At 38.7% G+C, this 20,411-nt stretch overlaps 1 protein-coding gene across 3 annotated transcripts in view; it reads right to left on the bottom strand.

Moving 5' to 3' along the window:
- Positions 1-2,515: 2,515 nt before the first annotated feature.
- SCFD1 (sec1 family domain containing 1) overlaps positions 2,516-20,411 on the bottom strand; it is a 65,727-nt gene continuing 47,831 nt past the window's right edge. For 2 of the 3 annotated variants that reach the window (XM_044435904.1, XM_044435903.1), the window contains exons 18-25: positions 18,977-19,039; positions 17,775-17,850; positions 15,675-15,728; positions 11,164-11,216; positions 9,798-9,831; positions 8,670-8,735; positions 3,714-3,782; positions 2,516-3,069 (exon numbers count right to left, since the gene is read on the bottom strand). In XM_044435904.1, the coding sequence (XP_044291839.1) occupies positions 3,046-3,069; positions 3,714-3,782; positions 8,670-8,735; positions 9,798-9,831; positions 11,164-11,216; positions 15,675-15,728; positions 17,775-17,850; positions 18,977-19,039 (439 nt within the window). In that variant the 3' untranslated portion in view covers positions 2,516-3,045. Of the gene's footprint in view, positions 3,070-3,713; positions 3,783-8,669; positions 8,736-9,797; positions 9,832-11,163; positions 11,217-15,188; positions 15,266-15,674; positions 15,729-17,774; positions 17,851-18,976; positions 19,040-20,411 lie in introns of those variants that run through there. The other variant, XM_044435905.1, reaches the window with a different exon arrangement.

The raw sequence follows: 20,411 nt of genomic DNA, 5'->3' as shown, positions 1-20,411 counted from the left end.
TCCAGTATCTCTTAGTGAGAAAGTTACACTGTTGCTAAAATGTCTTATTTTTTCTATGTTCAATAAATTTATGCATTTTATATTAACTGACTTAAGGTCTGAACTGGAAATTTGGATACAGTCTTATTGCAGTATTTTTAGTGTTAGATTTAAAAAAAACAGCATTTGATACTGTTGTGTGTGTTATGTGTGATGCTCTTAACCACTCTGAACTTCCTTTTTTAGAGAAAGGCATGTTAGAAGTAACTTGTGATTGTATCTCGATACCGACCACCATCCCCTTTAACCAATCATCTCCTACAATTTGGATTCTGCACTTCCAAGATACATCTTGCTGTCAGGTGTCCTTTCTGTCCTTTATCTCTCTGCTCAATATAGCTGGTATTCCTCAGTAGCTTCCATGGCTAACTTCCTAGCTGAGAGGTTGCTTAACATTTACATTGGATAACGTTCTTTTTCAGGCTTATTGTAGACAAATGGTCCAGCCTGGTATAATGCAGCTTCCCATTTTCCTGTTGTAGAGAAGACCACTCAGTCCTGAAGACTCCAATTTAAATCAGAGAAAGGATATTGACTAAAAAAAGTGGGGGACTTTCATCTGACTTTCCACAAGTTATATTGCCATTGTCAACATCAGATTAACTCTTCCTAACTCCACACACCCTTCCAAAATATTTGTAAGTAAATGAATAAAAGCACTATCAAATCATTCTTTTGAACTGCATCCTCAAAACTTTTCAAAATGCCAACAACCCATATCTCTTAAATTCTTTCCACAATTTGGGTCTTATTCCTAAACCAACTCCTTCTTTACTTTCCCCAACCCCATTCTTAGGAATAAAAAATAGTTTGAGTAGTTTGAGATGGAAGTATTTAAATGTTTCTTCATATTAGTTTACAACAAAGTAATGCTAAAATTATGGTTGATTTCATAACCTGAAATAGCACAATTTAAATGTTCTAAGAGCCTCATGTGACCATTTCAAGAATATGCAACAGGAACCTAGAGTGAATGAATATATCCCAATTAATTTTCCAGTCTTCCGAGACGTCAAAACTGGATCGGCTGGAGCTGTCCATCAGCACTACCCACTAATTGTGCAGCAGCTCACCTGAATAAAGTCTCCACTACAGTGCAAATACTGATTACAGTATAACTGCTTGAGAAGATGAATGATGCACTGGCAATGACTGAGTTACTAGCAAATCAATCAGGGCACCAACATAAATGCCAGAGATACTGTAAGTTTCAAGGTCTTATGCTCACAACGGCTTCTGTGACCTAGTGTCCTCTTGCAAGCAAAGTAGAACGAGGTAATTAAGAAAAAAATGTAACAGCTATTTCCAAAAGACCTTATGCGTGCCTCAAGTCTCAACTGATGTTAGTTTAATGTAATCATAGGGCAAACAAGGGACAAAAATCATTTTAAGTCTTGAGTAACTTCTCTTGCCCCTGCTCCCACACAACATTAACTTCCTCCACAGGTCAAGCCACATCTTCCAGAGGATAGTAGTACTGAGGGCAAATTTATTCACTGTCACTTACAGGCATAAGTGACATGTTTTCCACCTTCAGGGTTTTAAAAATAGCTTTAATGACTGATCATTTAAATGTGCATCAGTGTATGTGCATGTACTCTTATGTTCTGATTAGAGATGGTGACAAAGGTTCATGATCAGAAACCATCATTGAAGACTTGGTGGTGCCCAGCTCAAAGGACTGGAGAGGATTAGGTACCACCTCAAATAAATATCAGGGCCTTCCTCAGTGAATCGCTGTTTGTCCCCTCCCCTCTTCCTGCCAGAGCTGTTTTGTGCCTGCAGCTTCTTTAAGTCTCCTTATTGAAATCTTAAGTTGCAAACCAAAGCCAAGAGGTCGCAAGGAAAAAGTGACCTCATCTCTTCTTTCTCCCCACACCTTCTCTCTGTCTTCCTTCTCTCACTTGTTCTTCCCTCTTCTCTTTCAGGGTTGCAGAGGGGTCAGACCAAGGCATTAGTTCTCTGTGATTCACACATACGGACTCCGTGACTGCATGCAGCCTGTTAATGGGAAGGTTTAGTAGCTTTAGTAGTTCCTGCCCTTTCCCTCAGTTTTATTCCATCCACTCTTGGTGTTTCAGGAAGTTCTTGATCTCCTACTATTTTTTCCTGAGCATTTTACCTCCATAATTCCTGTCCTCAAAAATTCTTAAGTGTGTTTTTTTCTGGGAGAAATGCCAGTTTGGATTGAGTCCTAGCACACTGAATATGAAACTTGGCCAGAGGTTCCCTAGCTCTGAGTTACAGGAATGAAATTGCTGGAATTACACACTACTGATGAATGGTTGTGATACCGACCATTATATATTTGCCTACCTTGCAAAATCTGAAGAAAAATGTTATACATAGTGCATATTTTATAATGTAATATTGGAACTTATCTAAATACTGCAGTGATGATCTCATTCACAGACATATTAGATCAATACAAACAGACTTTCTTTCTATGCCTATTCGAGATAAAACAAAACAAGGCAACAATATTAAACATTTATGGAGATATTAAATATTACAGGTTTATGAAGATGTGAAATAAGAACTGAAAAGTTATCTTATACATTAAAATAAAAGATTAATATTAATAATCTGCACATGAATTACTGAATGTCTTCAGGTATATAAAAATTTGCTCAGCTGAACAAAATGGAATTGTTTTGCAAAAGGGAACTGGCTTAATTTCTTTCAACAGGACAAATGAAAAATATTAGCATAAATTACATTCCAGATGTAATAGCCAACTAATGAGTAATTACTTGAATTTATCAAATAGACATACAGCACAGAAATATCACAGCAGGCAGAATCCAAATGTGATTTATTTGAACTGTAATATTCTGCATATGGTATGCATTTTATATATATAAGTACAGAATATCCTTCAATAAAAATTACCAATTTAATTAATCAATAGAGTTTTAAATATTATGCACAGGTTAAGATGTTAACTGTTGCCATGATCATTTCTTCATAGTTTGCCAAAACGCCAGATAAAGATCTTTTCCTGTTTTATTTCTGTCCAAGCTGGGAAAGCTAAATTCAAAGAGAAAGGAAAAAACAATTGCCCATTATTTTTCAATGTATAAAGGGAAACTCACTGCATTCCAGATTTAGATTAGTAATGTATTGCTAAAAAAATAAAGGAAAATATGTTTAGGTTCAACATTTTTATTGTCTCAGTTAAAAGAGAAACAATATATTGTTGCTTCTACTTCTTTCCAGTGGAGGCACAGAGGATGAGCATGAGGAAAACACTACTAGATAGTGGTGTAGATTGTACTCATATTCTCCTTAGTGTGTGTGTTACACTACCCTATCTACCTGTATTTCCTCCCTGCACCTGGCCTAAGACAGACCTCCCATTTCTAGGATATGTTGGTGTAATGCACCTCATGGTGAGGGAGGGGAGATAAACAGAATACTGTCAAGTGCTATGGGGGGGTCCTTCCACATGATCACGATCTTCATTTCTATCCTACCCCATAGGAGAAGCACTCTGGACTGCTTGCAACAAGCAAAACAATAGGTATTCTCTCTGCGTCCAGAAAAAGCAAAACTCAAACACTTGAGCACAGTGGTAGTATTTCTTCTTCCACTATCAATGGAGTTAAAATCACTTTAATTCCAAGTGGTTTTAATACCTTTACAATGATAATCGTTGCCATTAAAATCCTTACCTGTTTTAAAAACTGTGCAGCATTGAAGAGCTCACTGCAGCCATATAAGACATGTTTACCTTGTTTCCCCTGTGTGAGACATATAGATTTCATCACAGTTGTGTCCAGGTTTTTTTTTTTAATTAAAAAGGCAAGAGTTTATTAGTTTTTAAGGCACTTTTGAACCACCCTTCATCTTTGAGGATACCAGGGTGGTGTACAAATATAAATCAAAATAGTATGTAATACAATAAAAACATTAAACATGATGTATGCAACTATTCAACAACATGCACAAACAAAGACTATTTAAGGAATTCAATGCAGAATCAACAAAGTCCAAGTGTGTGCATGTGTGTACACGCGCATGCATGTCTGAGTGAAATAGCAAGAGAGAGAAGATGAATTAAAGGACATACAAGAGATGTCTATTTTTGATAAGGAGAAGTCAGAAGTACACAGAGCTGGCCATATTCTTAATTATTGTAGCAGTAATTTGTGTAGATTTTATAAAATGAATTCAGATAGAAAATAAAGCTTTCTGTACAGACATTTATATGCTTTTCTTAGCACATGCTTTAAGGAAGAAGAAAGTTACATAAGAAATAAGCTTTCAAATTGGAAAGCTGTAATAACTGTAATGGCAATGGGATCAGTTTTGGATCCCATTGTTTTATTTAGCATGTGGGAAGGACATAAACATAGATGGATAAAATTGACATCACTAAGATACTAAATACTGCACAAAATTAGACAATTCTGTAGGATGAGATAAGGAATGGGAGAAAAAAGATCAGTTCCTAGTATCACAGGACAAAGTTTACATGCATTTGGGGAATACCCCACTGCATTTTTCTGCTCAGCTGATCAGAGTACACCAATATTTTTATATTGTAAGGAGGCTATTAGTTACCAGTGTGACATAGTTACAAAGGGAATGGATACAATTCTTTAATATTACAGTAAGTGTTTGAAACAAATCTTTCAGTAGTAGAGTTGAAGAAAATCTACTACTTCATCAGCATCTCAAACTGAATTTTACTATATGCCCAGTTTTGGTCACCCATGCTGAAGAAGGATGAGCACAGAATGGAACAGGAAACAAGTGGAGGGACTGAAATGCTTAGTAGACTAGGGGTCTAGTCAGGTGCTGGGAAGATGTATAGTATTCTACAAATTTATTAGAGGAAGCTACTAAGTGCAGGTGAGGGCACTATTAAGGAGGATTCAGGTGGAACTATGTCTGCTTTCAATTCATACGTGCACTGTACTTCTGATTACTGCACTGAATTTGTATCCTGCCTTTTTTCCTCTTGTGATTGAGCAGGGATGGGAAAACCCTCAGGTTCTGCAGTTCCCCCACCTGGTGACCACCTTGCTGAATCATCTGGGTTTGGCAACCCAGCAGGACATTGTGGAATAAATAAGCCCTGCAATAAGCCATGCTTTGTCAAGGTGGTTTTTAGGCCTAAAACATATGCCATCCTAACAAATCTAGCCCAGTTCTGGAGAACAGGCTAAGCTACTGTAGTTTCAAAGTCATGACGACAATGAGACACACAAACCCATTCTCTGTCTAATGACTGATTGGCTTGGTGGACAAGCTAGGTTTTGGCATTTTGCTGAGGTTGTCCAAGCACTGGAAAGTTAGTACAATCACCTGCATTCTCATGATCTCAGCTAGTTTTCCTCACTTGCTTTTTTCTATTTCCCACGCCTCTCTCTGTACTTACTATTTTCCTTGGAGTAGTCAGGGTCTAGGGAGAAACCTCATTTTCAGGAATTCCATTCAAAATTTTATTTTTTCAACCAAACTGTTTTGGCTGTGCAACAATGACACAGCTTGGTACCGACTTGAAGAGTACTTATCTGTTATGAATTTGTGATTAAAGCTTGGGGATCAGATGTTCGTCTGTGTTTGCCATGAGTTTTCAAGTATCCATGACCAAACAGAAAGTGAGGTCCTTTGTGTTCCCCTTACTCTGGAGCAATCACTGCTTTGGCTCCATTTTGTTCTTTTTCTTCCAGAATGTCTCTAGAGTTATTATTTATTTATTTAGAAAGCTTCTATGCCGCCCCATTTGCCGAAGCCTCGGGGCGGCTCACAACAATAAATAAATAATAACAATATAAAAACAATATAATTGGAGACGTCCTGGCCAAAGATGTAAAATAAATAAATAATATTAGCAATTAAAATAACGTTTAAATAAAAAGGTCTTTGCCTGGTGCCGAAAAACAAATAACGACGGTGCCAGGCGGACCTCTCTGGGGAGCGCATACCATAGATTGGGAGCCACCGCAATGAAAGCCCTCCTCCGAGTACTTACCCTCCTAATATCCTTCATGGAGGGTTTCCAGAGAACGGCTTCTCCCGCTGATCTCAAGGGGCGGGCGGGCATATATGGACGTAAGCGCTCCTTCAGGTAACAAGGACCCAAGCCGTTAAGGGCTTTATAGGTCATAACGAACACCTTGAATTGGGCCCGGACTTCAATGGGGAGCCAGTGAAGCTGACGGAAGACTGGAGTCATGTGAACATAACGCCCAGTCCCCGTCAGCAGCCTGGCAGCTCTATTTTGAACCAATTGAAGTATCCGGACCGTCTTCAAGGGCAGCCCCACATAGAGCATGTTACAGAAGTCAAGTCGGGAAGTCACCAACGCGTGTGTCACTGTTGCCAGGCAGTCGTTCTTCAGGTAGGGACACAGCTGATGGACCAGCCAAAGCTGAAGGAAAGCGCTCCTCGCCACCGCTGTCACCTGAGCTTCCAATGAAAGCTCTGGGTCGAGGAGCACTCCCAAGCTGTGGACCTTGTCCCTAAGAGGGAGTGCAACCCCATTCAGGACTAGGTCAAGGTCCCCTTCCACAAAGCCCGATCCGCCTACCAACAGGACCTCCGTCTTGTCTAGATTGAGCTTCAGTTTATTGGCCCTCATACAGCCCATTACCTTGGCCAAGCACCGGCTCAGTACAGCCACTGCCTCACCTAGATTGGTAGAAAACGAGAGGTAGAGCTGTGTATCAGCAGCATACTGATGATTCTGCAGCCCACACCTCCTAATGACCTCTCCCAGCGGTTTCATGTAGATGTTAAATAGCAAAGGGGACAAAATGGATCCCTGTGGTACTCCATGGCATAGCTGCCATGGTGCAGAGCCATAGTCCCCCAATATCACCTTCTGGAATCGGCCATTGAGATAGGAGCAGAACCACTGCAAAGCAGTGCCTCCAACTCCCAATCCCGCTAGCCTATCCAGAAGGATACCATGGTCGATGATATCGAAAGCTGCTGAGAGGTCCAGGAGAACCAACAGGGACGCACTCCCCCTGTCCTTCTCCCTGCACAGGTCATCGTACAGAGTGACCAAGGCAGATTCAGTACTGTACCCAGGTCTGAAGCCGGACTGAAATGGGTCCAGATAATCAGCTTCATCCAAGAGTGCTTGGAGTTGTCCCACCACCACCCGCTCCAAAACCTTGCCCAAAAACAGGATGTTGGCCACTGGTCTATAATTAGTGGCCATCCCTGGATCCAGTGACGCCTTCTTCAAGACCGGTCAGACTACCGCCTCCTTTAAAGGGGCAGGTACCCGGCCATCCCTCAGAGAGGCGTTAACCACTTCCAAGTTCCAGGTCCCTGTCCTGTGCTTGGCGTTGTTAATTAGCCAAGATGGGCAAGGGTCCAATAGGCAAGTGGTAGGACATACTCGTCCAAGCACCTTGTCCACATCATCAGGCCGCAGTAACTGAAACTCATCCATCAATTTTGGACCAGACAGCGACATTGGTATCTCCCCGGAAGCCTCTGAGTCGCTAGTGGAGCCCAGCTTGTGACAAATCTGAGCGATATTCTCCCTAAAATACTTGGCAAAGTCGTCACAGCGGGCCTTCGAGGGTGGTACCAGATCTTTCTTAGGGCCAGGATGAACCAGCTCTTGTACCACCCAAAAAAGCTCCGCTGGACGGCATTGTGAGGAGGCAATGGAAACGGAGAAGAATTTCTTTTTCTCCGCCCTCACCGCCACAGCATAGGCCCGATAATGGGCTCTTAAGTGTGTTTAGTCAGATTCATCCCGTGATTTCCTGCACCTACGCTCTAGATGTCCCCCAACCTGCTTCATCGCCCACAATTCAGGTGTATACCAAGGGGAAGAGTGGGCTCTGCCTGGTGGGAGAGGACGCTTAGAAGCAATCATGTCAATAGCCCTAGTCATTTCCCCATTCCATAGCTCGACCAGAGCATCGACAGGAGCACCAGTCTTGTCAGCTGGAACTCCCCCAGGGCCTTCAGGAATCCATCCGGATCCATCTGGCTCCGGAGGCGGACCCACACAATCGGGTCCGCACCCTTACAGAGGGAGAGGCTGCTCTCGAGCACAAACCTCACGAGGAAGTGATCTAACTATGACAGGGGTGTCAGACACAAATTCCTCACAAATTCCAACAGTTATCTGTTCTGTCCCTCACATGGCCTACCCTATATCACTCACACTTGTGTTCCCCTTGCTCTGCCTTCTCATTTCCCTAATACTCTCACCAATCCTTACTTGGCAAATGCCAATTCCCCACTTCTAACTTTCTTTCAACTATTGGCTTAGGGTCCCTATCCATGGGCCAAGGGTTCATATATGAGGCATTCTTCCCTTCCATAAAATATCTGTAGTAAAATAAAGCTAATCTCTTTTCATTCAATACTTGTTTTCAAATTATTTTCTCCTATTTGAATTAGCTGTTTCTGCCATTTTGTTAGGGCACAGTGCATAGTGCACTGTGTGGACATTCTATCTCTAAAATAAAGATCTTTGTTTCTGTGTTGGTTGTGACATGTATACACATGTGAATTTGTGTGCTTGTGTGAACAAGGACATCGGGTAATATCTTGATCACCATCACAATACCATAAATTCATATTTAACAATTTGAAAACAGGTAAAACCATAAGCAATAAAATGAAATCACAGTGTTGAAGCTTACCTTTATATAGTCAACAAGGTTTTGATATTCAATGTAATTGCCACCCCCAACTACAAACACAATTGCCTAAAATGCAAACAAACAAATATGGTGAGGTTGCTACTGCATGCTTTCACAAAGAGCAAAGCAACAAAAATACTCATTCGATGACAGTAGAGATAGGTGGCCATCTAATGAAATGTCTCATTTGCCTCTATCTTTCAGGACAAAGATATCTTTGCATCCATGTTTTCTCAAAGATTGAGAGAGTTTTACTAACAACATATTGTTTATATCATAATTTATTTTTATTAATACAGACAATCCCAAGCTAAATGTGAGAAACAGAAAATGAAAACATTATTTTGATATTCTATTGATTGCTTACATTTATATCTCTTTTTTCTTTCAATAAACTCAAGGAAACTTGCATAGGTCTCATTCTCTCAATCTTATCCGCACAGCAACATCCCTGTGAGATAGGTTGGGCTGAGCATCTGTGACTGGACCAAAGTTACCTAGTTAACTCCATGGCTGAGTGGAGACTAGAACCCAGAACTCCCAGACCCCCAGTTCCATGCTCTTAATCCGTACATCACAATGACTCTCTTTATTATTTAGTGTAATAAACATCCATTAAAATGTTTTTTAAAACAATGTTTATTTTATTTTTCCAGTCAATAATACTATGAAGATGATGATACTGTGAAGATGAAGTACCTCCTGACAGGACCCCTGGGGTATGGCATGGGCTTCCATGGGAAGTGGTTGGAGTCCCATCTGTGAGGGTGTTTAAGGATAGGCTGGACATGCACATGGTAGGCATGGCACGAGCAGAGCCAAGTGGAGCCAGGGGTCAGGCTAGAAGGCTCACTAGTTTTCTGACTCACTCTGTTGCTATGTTTCTGTGATACATTAAAAATAAGGTAACATGACTGTCAAGGATGCTGACAGGGATTAGGCTATCTTATTCAAGTCTTTGAAAATGAAGGGAGCTTACATTCTTTGTTAGCAATCATTTAACCAAACTAATCAAACTAATGATTTCAAATAATGGGATCCAATTTTAGGAATAAATACCAAACATCTATTATATTTAAAAGCAAAATGTTAACCTCTATTATTTGGACTAGTGTGAACTATTCTTACCTCCTGAAATGGATTTTTGTTTCTTGGAACAGAGCTGCAAATAAAAAAAGTCTTCATGGAAAGCTAAACCACATCAAAGTATACTGTATAATACACACCAGTAGCATAAGGAGAGGACTAAACAATATGTTCTCACTGGAAGGGCAACTAAAAATGATATGTTATTGCAAATATTATAATCAGTTGTTAAAATTTATGGTTAAAATACCTAGAAATGTGAAATATTTTCGCCTGGCACCAAAAAGAGAGTAGTGACGCCACCAGGAGAGTTTTTCTGGGGGGCTGATTCCACAAGTGGGTGGCAGTCACCAAGAAGGTCCTTCTTCTGTTATTATTCAGTAGTTTCCAATTAATCCCTCCCACTAACCAAGCAGAGAGAAGCATTTCCTTGTACACCCTCAAAATGTGACACAGAAGGTTGGCAGAAATTCAGAGCAGATTCAGAGCAGGGGGCATGGAAGAAGGAAGAAAAGGAACACGTTCCATTGTACTAGCAGAGATGCTGGATTTTCCCCCTTTTCCATATGAGGCAAAAGACAGAAAAATGATACCTGTATCCTGCCAATTCCAATTTTCTTAAAACTGTCAGCTCTCTACCGCTTTAGTGTTTGCAGAGATAGAACATTAATGCTAGTTTGGTAGTCTGATTAGTCTGATTATAAGATTTTAGGTAAACTCAAGATGCTGTTTTTGATCTTTATAAACTTCAGGGCATGTGTGTCAGGGCCTTGTCTGCGGTGGCACTGCAAGTTATGGAAATTTTCTCGAGAGAGATTTGTCACTTATAATGACATGGTCCTCCACTGAAAAGACAGTCAGCTTCTTTATTCTGTTATGTATCCATGATTCACACAGCTGAGGAACTGCTACTGCTCATTCAATGATATTATTCTATTTTATTGGTTCCACTTGTTTGTAAGATTGTTTCAAAAATATTTTTTGAAGAACTTTGTTTTCCTGATGCAGAACACTCCACAAATACACACTCCCCAATAAGTTTAAATGAATTTAATAAACACTGGGATAGTTCTCCTATACTAGAAGCATAAATTACTTAGATTCCTCAAGTCAGGCAGATCTGACATGCATACCAGTGCACTAACAGAGGTTGATTAAACAAAATATTGCTTTAGCTATTTTCTATTGTTATACTATGGAATCAAAGTCCTATATGTAGACTTTTGAAATAGTTCATTATACATTGTATAAGGAGAAATTAGGTCAATGAGACTAGTCAGCTAAGTGACAAGCATAGAAGCAAATTAGGTTGATAAATGCATAAATACTCAAAAGCAGAATATTGCCTGCATATTAACTAGATTTCAAAGGGGGGGCAACATATTTATTAATTCTATAGAAAACTTACCTGTCACTTCCTCGCAACATTTTAGGGTCAAAATACCTGTAGTCATCTGTCTCCTATTAAAAAAAAATATAACAACATTTTGCTACCTTATATTCCATCAGTTCGACTAGTGGCTTCTATGATTCCATTTTACAAAAGCATATCAAGAAACAATTGTGTAGCAAACAATTATGCTTATTGTCCCTTAGACCAGAATCCTCAGGGCTAACTTGAAATGAAGAAGGAAATAAGGGAAGCCTAAAAAAAGAGGGACAGTGCTGTAATAATGGGTGACATTATCCCTATTGACTGAATAAATGTACATTCCAGTTCTGGCAAGGAGGTTAAAATTCTGGATGTCCTAAATGACTGTCCTAGAACAGTTGGTCATCAAACCAACCAGAGGTCCCCAATTTAACCCTAGCTGGTTGCCCAGGATTTACTATGGAATATAAATATTGTTGAAACAGTGACTGCAATGCTATCAAATGTAATATCTCTTTAGGTGGAAGAGGACCAGTACATTTGACGTCCAAAGATAAAACATCTCTTTACCAGCTGAGGCAGCTGGTAAAGAAGCTGAGCCAAGAGGATTAAATGCTTGGAGATTTCTCAAAACCACAATAATAAAAAACTGAATAGTACGTGTATCACAAGTTAGAAAAGGTAGCATGAAGTCCAAGAGGTCACTAGTGTGGTTAACAAGTAGAATTAAGGAAGCTATGAAGAAACCTTTCTTCAAGAAATGGAAATCCTGTCCAAACCAGGAAAATAAAAGGGAGCACACGTCTGTACAAAGACTATGCAAGGAAACAATAGGAGAAACAATGAAACATTTTGAGAAATATATTGCAAAAAACATTAACATTAAGAATTATTTAAATCTATCAGAAGAAAGAAAACCAGCTATATAGGCAGTTGGATCATTGGATGATAATGGAATTAAAGGAGTGCTAAAGGAGGATAAGGTGATTACAGGGAAGCTGAATTATTTTTTTTCATCTGTCTTCACAGCAAAACAGAAGATATCTGTTCTTGAACTTATCGATTTAGGAAGGGTATCTAAGGAATAGAGGCAGATTGTTGTGATAAAGATTAAGTTCTCAACCTTACTGACAAACAGAAAGAAACATAAATCACCAAGCTCAGATGGTATGTACCCTAGAGCTCTTAAAGAGCTCAAATATAAAATTGCTGGCCTTTTATTAAAATATTTAATATATTCCTATGATCAGCTTCTTTCCCAGAGGACTGGAGAATGGCCACTGCAACACCAATTTTTACATGGGGATGATACAGGGGGAGATATGGGGATTATAAGTAGTTAACTTAATATCTGCTCTGTGTAAATTGGCTGAAAATGTTTGTAAAAACAGAATTAGGAAGCACACAGAGACACAAGCCCTGCTGAAAAAGAATCAGCATGACTTTCACAAATGTGTCCTATCTCGCTAACCTATTGGGGTTCTTTGAGAATGCCAATAATCACCTGGACAGGGGTGATCCAATAGTCATTGTTTATTTGGGTTTCCAAAAGGCTTTGATCAAGTCCCTCTCCAAAGATTCCTCAGCACATTTAGCAGTCATGCAATTAAAAAAAGGGGGGTCCTCTTATGGATCAATTAAAGAACAGAAAGAAAGAGATTATGAATAAATGGTAATTTCTTCCAGTGGAGGATATAAACAGCGGCGGCCCACAGGGAGCTATATTAGGACCAAAGCTTTCAACCTATTTGTCAATAATCTGCAATTAGGAGCAAGCAGTGAATTGGTCAAGTTTGCTGATGCCACCAAACTATTCAGGCTGTTTACAAACAAAAAGGATTGTGAGGAGCTCCAAAGGGATCTCACAGTACTAAGAGAATGGGCATCAAAATCACAAATGCAGCTCAGTGTAAGCAAATGTAAAGCAATGCATGTCTGGGCAAAAAAAAAAAAAAGCTTAACCAACTATATGCTGATGAGATCCGAGTCAGCTGTGACTAATCAAGAAAGGGATCTTGTCATGCTGGATAGCTCAGTTAAAATATTGATCCAGTGCACAACTGCTGTGAAAAAGGCAAACTCCATGTTAGATATAATTAGGAAAGGAACTGACAATAAAATTGACAAGATCATACTTCTTTTATACAAATCTTTGAGGTGACTGCTCTTAAAATACTGAGCACAGTTCTAGTCACTGCACCTAAAGGACACTGTAGTGTTGGTAAAGTGCAGAAAAGGGCAATTAAATGATCAAAAGGCTGGAACAGCTTTTGTATATGGAATGATTACAAAAACCGGGATCATTTAACTTAGGAAAAAAATTAGTAAGGGGAGATGTGAGAAAGGTGTTTAAAATGATGCATGGTGTGAAAAAATGGAGTGGGGAACATTATCCTCCCTATTCCTTAATAATATAACTCAGGGTCATTCCATGAAGCTGATTGGTGGGTGAGATGGTACAGAAAATAGGAAATAATTCTTCAGACAGTGTGCAGTTAAATTATGGAATTCACTGCTCCAGTAGGTAGTGATGGGCACTAATTTGGATGGCTTTAGGATGGAACTGTACAAACTCCTGTAAAAGAAAGCTACCATAGCTACTAGCCTTGATGGCTACCCTGCTACCCTCAGTATCAGAGACAGCACACCTGTATACACCAGTTGCTTGGGTGAATGGACAGGAGGGAGAGTTGTACTCATGCTCTGTCTGAGCAGTTGGTTTGCTACTGCATGTATGGAATGCTAAACTAGATGGACTACTAACTAGATGGGCCACTGGTCCAATCCAGCATGGGTTTTCTTCTGTTCTAATTAGATTTTCCCATAACGGGTTTCTAAAATGTTTACGTTTAACTGAAACAGCTATTTTGAAATTATTCAAAATAGGTTTTTTTTTAAAGTATTTATTCAGTCACAACACTAACATACTTATTCTAGCTGCCACTGGGAGCAAGATTGTACCTTTGGAGTTCACAACTGCTGAACTTTCCAAAATATACTACTTATGTAATATGTTCTAGTTGTGAAGCAATATGAAAAAAACCCCTAAGATGTCATTAGTTTTAAACATCACACTGGTTTCCATTTGTATAAAGTTTTTTTTTTCAGAGGCATCAAAAGGCCCTTCTTTTATTTCCAGGAACGTAATGGCAATGAATGTTAAAACGATAAAGTCTTTATTCAGAATTAAACACAGACACTTTTTTATTTCATTCCATGATTTATGACTACTATTTAAGCAAAAAATTGTTTATAAAATATGAGACATTATGACTCATTTAAAAAAATAATGACATTCTTATATGAAAGGTTTTCCTTCCTTAAATACATTCAGAAACCTGGTTTGTACAACACCACAACCCACCCTGGGTGGCAGCAGTAAGTATTCCAAAATGGAGCTGCAAAAAGAGTGGGGAGTTAATACCTTTTCTTTTTGAAGGAGCTGAAGACTTGGGATAGCATTAGAAATACAGAGGGTACTGAAAACAGCCAGTTCAGTACTTGAAATCATGAGGATGGGATTGCTGAGCAGGAGATATTGTCCCTTCCTGGCTTTTCTTACACCATCTTTTGCCACTTGCTCGGTTTACCAGTCCTTTTCACTGGACAAGCTGACAATTAGTCTCTGGCAGTTATGCATAAACTAGCTTATATGAAGTCTTGCCTTGTTGATCTGTAGGTACACCACTTTACAAGGCTCTCTGACAGTTGAAACAGACTAAGAAATTGACCAGGCAAGACTACACTTTTGTAGACTGAAAGAATACGCTTGTGGAAGCCTGACAAAAAGTTATGATCACAATTGCAGGGGCCAAAATACAAAAAACAAAAGCAACCCCAACTGCACTTTTTTGAGGCTCCAAAAACAAAACAAAAGATGATAAACTGAAAGGGTCGCAATTAGGGCCAGGAGAGGGAGAAAGGATGGCTTCTGCTGTGAAAGACACTGGGATACATACTGGAGTCAGCTGAAAAACTAAGGGGGAGAACAACTCACCATCTCTCAGGTGTATTGTGGGTTGTTCAATGAAATTACCCACTGTGACTTATTCACAGAATGGCTTAGCTTGACATCTGAATAACCCAACATTCTCACCAGCAAATGTCAGCAGTTTTTGTGTCTCTGCTCTTGTAGTTCCTTTAATTAAAGAAGTGAAGAGAAACTTGGCTATATTTTCCTAGTTAGATCACTTTTCTCTTATGCTATCTATGGCTTGTCTAGAAGTAAAATAAGATCTGATTTAATTCTACAAGAGTTTTTCATAACAAGGAAAATAGTTTACTACTGAGTGATGTACAAAAATATCTGAACTTAATACTCTTCCAGACTGATTGAACTTTAACTTCAGATGCTATGTCTGTTCATCTCCAGAATATATATGCCCTCCACTATAAGTGGGAATCACTTTTCAAATGCCCGTATGGATGGATTCTGCATTAGAATGGTGCAACCATATATTAAATGGGTGGTACTTGAGGTGTATATAGGTATATCATAGGTTTAAACACAATTCAGTCTGTTTCATTTGTCTGCCAACTGTACTTACAGGATTTGACTTCATCTCCATAAGATTGTCTAGAATACGAGTGACAGGAAGGTTCTATAAGGAAAGAGTTTAATTCATGTAAATTGCTGAAGTTGTTTAAACATAGATTAGAACAGAAATAGGTATAGACACCATTCCAATAACTGTTCACATGACCACTGAAGTTCATCCTTATTTGTTCAGGCATGTAATTGCCTTACTACATCTACCTCTGTCATATCAAAAAGTATTACCGACAGTCAAATCCTGGTGTTTGTTCTCAAGGGAAAAAAAGACTCCTCTAATTCTGTAGAGTAACTTATAATATAGTGGCATACTATAGCAGTATAGCTGCTTTTGTATAGCCTGAAGTGCCTGATCCTGCCTAATCTTGGAAACTAAGCAGGATCAGGCTTTTTTGAAATTTGGATGGGTGACTTAAATGCTGTGAAGCACCTAGAGAACTTCAGCTACAGGTGATATAGAAATGCAGTGTAATAATAGTAATTCAGACATAATGATAGAATCAAAGTAACTCATGAAGAAGGTAATGGAAGAAGATTCTTAAAACTATATTTCAATTTTAAAAAAGAAACCAATCTATGTTAGTTAAAGTAAGAATACAATAGGCAATTAGACAATGACATGATTTGCATGACATGACAACCTACCATATGCAGCAAGCCATGGTTGACGGTTGTATCAACCAAATCCAACCCTGTTTACCCATAGAGGCTCATTTTTTCAAACATGCCACCCTGTTTTTTGAGAATCCATGGGCTCGTCTAATGATTGTTTTACCCATGGTGGATCATTGCGCCATCCAAATCCAGGCAACCAATTCCACCTTGTGTAAAGTCCAGGGTCTAGTGAAGGGCTCAGTAAGAGTAGCAGCCGTCCTTTGTGAGGAATCTGTTTTGAGGATAGGAATTCATTGTCCTTTGTATGTGCTGCTGCGTGTGATGTGGAAGAAGGTTGTTGGTTTTGCAACCATTATTCTACAAATGCCACAGGGTTGGTTTTTGAAGCTTGAATGCATCCCTATTTCTGAAACACTGACAGTGTGTCATTTGGGCACTTTGGAGGGCCTGTCAAAGTGGCTGTTAAAATGAAAAGTGATCTCCATGGGGAAAAAAAGGTAAATGGTATAGGAGAGCTATGGGAGCATAAATGCCTCCCAATCATGGCAAGGTGAGTGGTGTGAGCCATACAGTACCCTGGAAAGACTGAGGGAAAGGAGAGGGGTGACTATCCATGGTGAGCCCTATCATCTAAAGGACACACTGTGGGTTGTTCTCTTAATAACCAATCCATCATGGATTGTCATGATGTCTGAACCTACCCAATGTTGAAATAAATGCCTAGAATCCCCAAAAACCTGACATATTCTCCAAAGGAGCTTTCAAATACACACAGTGTTTCTCATCTTTCATTATGGCTAATCTTTTCTGGCTGCATCCAATTATAGTGTTTCAAAAAGTCATTTGAAATTCAGGAGTAACTTTCTATAGTTTCCCATGTCACACGTGAAAAATAATCCAAAGCAGCTCTTATAATTTCCAGGAGCTATTTGCTATTGTATGGGACCACAGGACTTGTCCATGCTACAGTACTAGAATGGAATAGTGGTCACATACTGTGAAGGTTCATTCCTGTTTGATGTTAGGAGATATCCTTGCATAGCAACCAAGAAATGCAGAATTTGTGTGAAACACAGCACCCACTGACTTCACCCCCAGTTTTCAAGCCTTGGCCAAGCTTGAGAAAGATAATAATGGAGGGACATACGGCACAATTAAGAGAGGAGTTAAATTAGGGGCAGCAATAGCCTGTGTGTAGTTATCTGAACCAGGTAATTTGAATGCCTCAGCCATTTAAGAATAAAACTTCACAATAAGTGACCAGTGGTAGAAAATTCTTTTGATTCTACTTCTACTCATTTTAAAATATGCTAGCAATGACAGATGAACAACTTAGCAGTCATATGCAAATTAAAGAGTGCAGTTTGTCTATCCATGATCTACTGTTACTAATATATAATATCTGCATTCTTAGAAATTTATGCTAACCTAGTTACACTGCAAAACATCTTTAGTTTCAAAAATAATAAAATGGACACACCTGTTGCTTTAGTACTAAATTCTTGACTCCTTCCATGACAAACTGGGATCCTGTATTCATTACACGTGAGAAAAGCCTAAAATATAAAGGGTACATCATGAATAAATTGGTTTGCTTTCATATTTAACATACATTTATGGTGAACTGTACCTCATGAATAAAATATTCTTACACTTTATTAGGTGTAATTCAGGATGTCCTCAACCCTTTCACCTGGCTCCCTCTTTGTACTCTTTCTGGTGCCAGTGAAGACCTTTTTATTTTTATTGCAAGAATGATTTTAATGGCTTTAATGCCTTATAATTGGTTGTGCCTTTTATATTATCCTTGAATAAATTATGGGTCTGTGAGGCTTTATAATGGTGAGGTTTTGCTTGTTGGATTGTTAGATTTCATTACCATATTAATTGCTATTTTTAATTGTATTTTATTGTATATGTTAAAACTTTGTAACCCACCCAGAAAGCCTTATGGCTAATGGGGCAGGAGAAAAGTCAAATAAATGAAGTCCAGGTGTTTTTGACTTCAACTCCCATAAGTCTCTTGCAGCATAGTCAAAAGTCAGGAATGATGGGAGTTGCAGTCCAAGTTATGTGAATGCAAGTCAGCTTTTTTAAGCTTTTGCAAGGAAAGAACTTTGGGATCCACTTTAATCAAAGTAATGCCTGGGAAGCCAATGTTAAAATGAACTGGTGGCGCCCGACTATGGAATGTGCTCCCTTGAGAGGTCTGCCTGGCACCGTCATTATATGCTTTTCGGCACCAGGTCAAGACCTTTTTATTTGACCAATATTTTAAAGTTAATTAATATTAATTGTATATCTATTCATTTAATTCATTTTAACCATGCCATTTTATACTCAGTCGTGGTGCAGACAATTTATTAGTTTGGGACTGGATATTGTATTTGCGGTTTTAATGTCTGTAAACCACCCAGAGAGCCCTCAGGGCTATTGGGGTGGTATAGAAATGCAATAAATGAATGAATGGATGAATGAATAAAATTATGATGCTTTTAATATATATTTTTCTTCTGTTTTAATGAATTTTATGTAATTTTACTGCTACAAAGTAGTATGGTATTTTGTTTATTTGTTGTTCTGTAAGCCTACTTGGGGAGTTCTTTTGGACAAACTGCACAGAGTAGGATATAAATTAAATTTAAGCAGTTAGTTAAAAAACAGATGTACTTTGAAACTCACCCCAATGATTTGGCTGCACTGTTTCCATAGGTAGCTGGAGCTGAAGCCATCTTGGCAAAAGCTCTGTAAAATAAATAAGTTAATATCTACATGCTTAATTTATTTTCATCAGTACACCAACAAACTATCTCCAATCATGAATGATGCATTAAGCTTTTGAATACAGCTTTTCTAGTTACTGGAGGATAGAAATAGCTCTTACTTCACATGGAAAAGGCTATCTTGTAACAATTAATTAGGCAAGCAGGTACATTAAAAACAACATCCTTCTCCCTCTCTAACTGAAATTCAACATTACAATATACTAAACTATTTTAAAATATTCTAAACACATTCAACAAAGTTGTGCTCAATACTGAGCATTTTCAACACATCAACCAAATTAAAAAGGTCAGAGAAGGCAGGAAGAAATAGTTTTTCTTTCCTTTTACTGAAGACATTATGATAATTGCACTTATAATTTGTGACCTTATTACAATGATTATAACATAAACCAACTAACAAAATCAAGTAAGAATTTATTTTGAAATGTTAAAAGCCCCCTAATAAGAGCACTTTGGTTGAGATGTTGTACAATCCAATAGTTCATTTCTTCAGTAGCTGTGAAGACACCAAACTTGGAGGTTTGCAGAGCTGTGTTAAAACTGCCGAGGATCTCAGATGCTGAATCTGACTATTGCACCACCATCTTGAGAACCAGAGTATCACATTTTTAAACAGTATGTTTCTTGCCACTAGTTCAGATTCATTTTCTGATGAATGCTTAGGAAAACCAGGAGGAGGGGTTGAATGGAGCATCTGGTAGTCAGTGGGTACTGTCCTTTTCTCTCAAGGGTTAAAAAGGCTGGTATGCCTTCATGACTAGATGACCATTTAATATAAGGTGTGTCACTGGAGACCACGTCTGAGACTATCCACACAATTGTATTCCCAGTCATTATGTATGGATGCGAAACTGGACAGTGAAGAAAGTTGACAGAAGAAAATGATGTCTCTGAAACATGGTGTTGGAGGATAGCTTTGAGAATACCCTGGACCAGCAGAAAGATAAACAAGCAGGGCCTAGATCAAATCAAGCCAGAAATTTTCCTGGAAGCAAAACTGATAAAACAGAGACTGTTGTACTTTGGACACATCATGAATAGGAAAGACTCATTGGAGAAGACAATAACACCAGAGAAAATTGAAGACAGAAGAAGAAAGAAGAAGTATGTGATGGACTGATTCCATAAAGGAAGCTGCAGCTTGAGTTTGCAAAAACTGAGCAGAGCTGTTAACAGGACATTTTGGAGAGCATTCATGGGGTCACTGAAAGTCAGAGATGACTTGATGACACATAACAACCATAAGAAAAACGTAATGGGTTTTTCTTAAATTTTTTACCATATTAACAGCTTGGACCAAATGTAGTGAATAGATAATCTTCAACTGCTTG

The sequence above is a fragment of the Varanus komodoensis genome, unplaced genomic scaffold (assembly GCF_004798865.1).
Source record: "Varanus komodoensis strain SLA01 unplaced genomic scaffold, ASM479886v1 scaffold3, whole genome shotgun sequence".
NCBI lineage: Eukaryota > Metazoa > Chordata > Lepidosauria > Squamata > Varanidae > Varanus > Varanus komodoensis.
The sequence above is the reverse complement of the archived record's forward strand: the minus strand, read 5'-3'. Positions and strand labels throughout refer to the sequence as shown.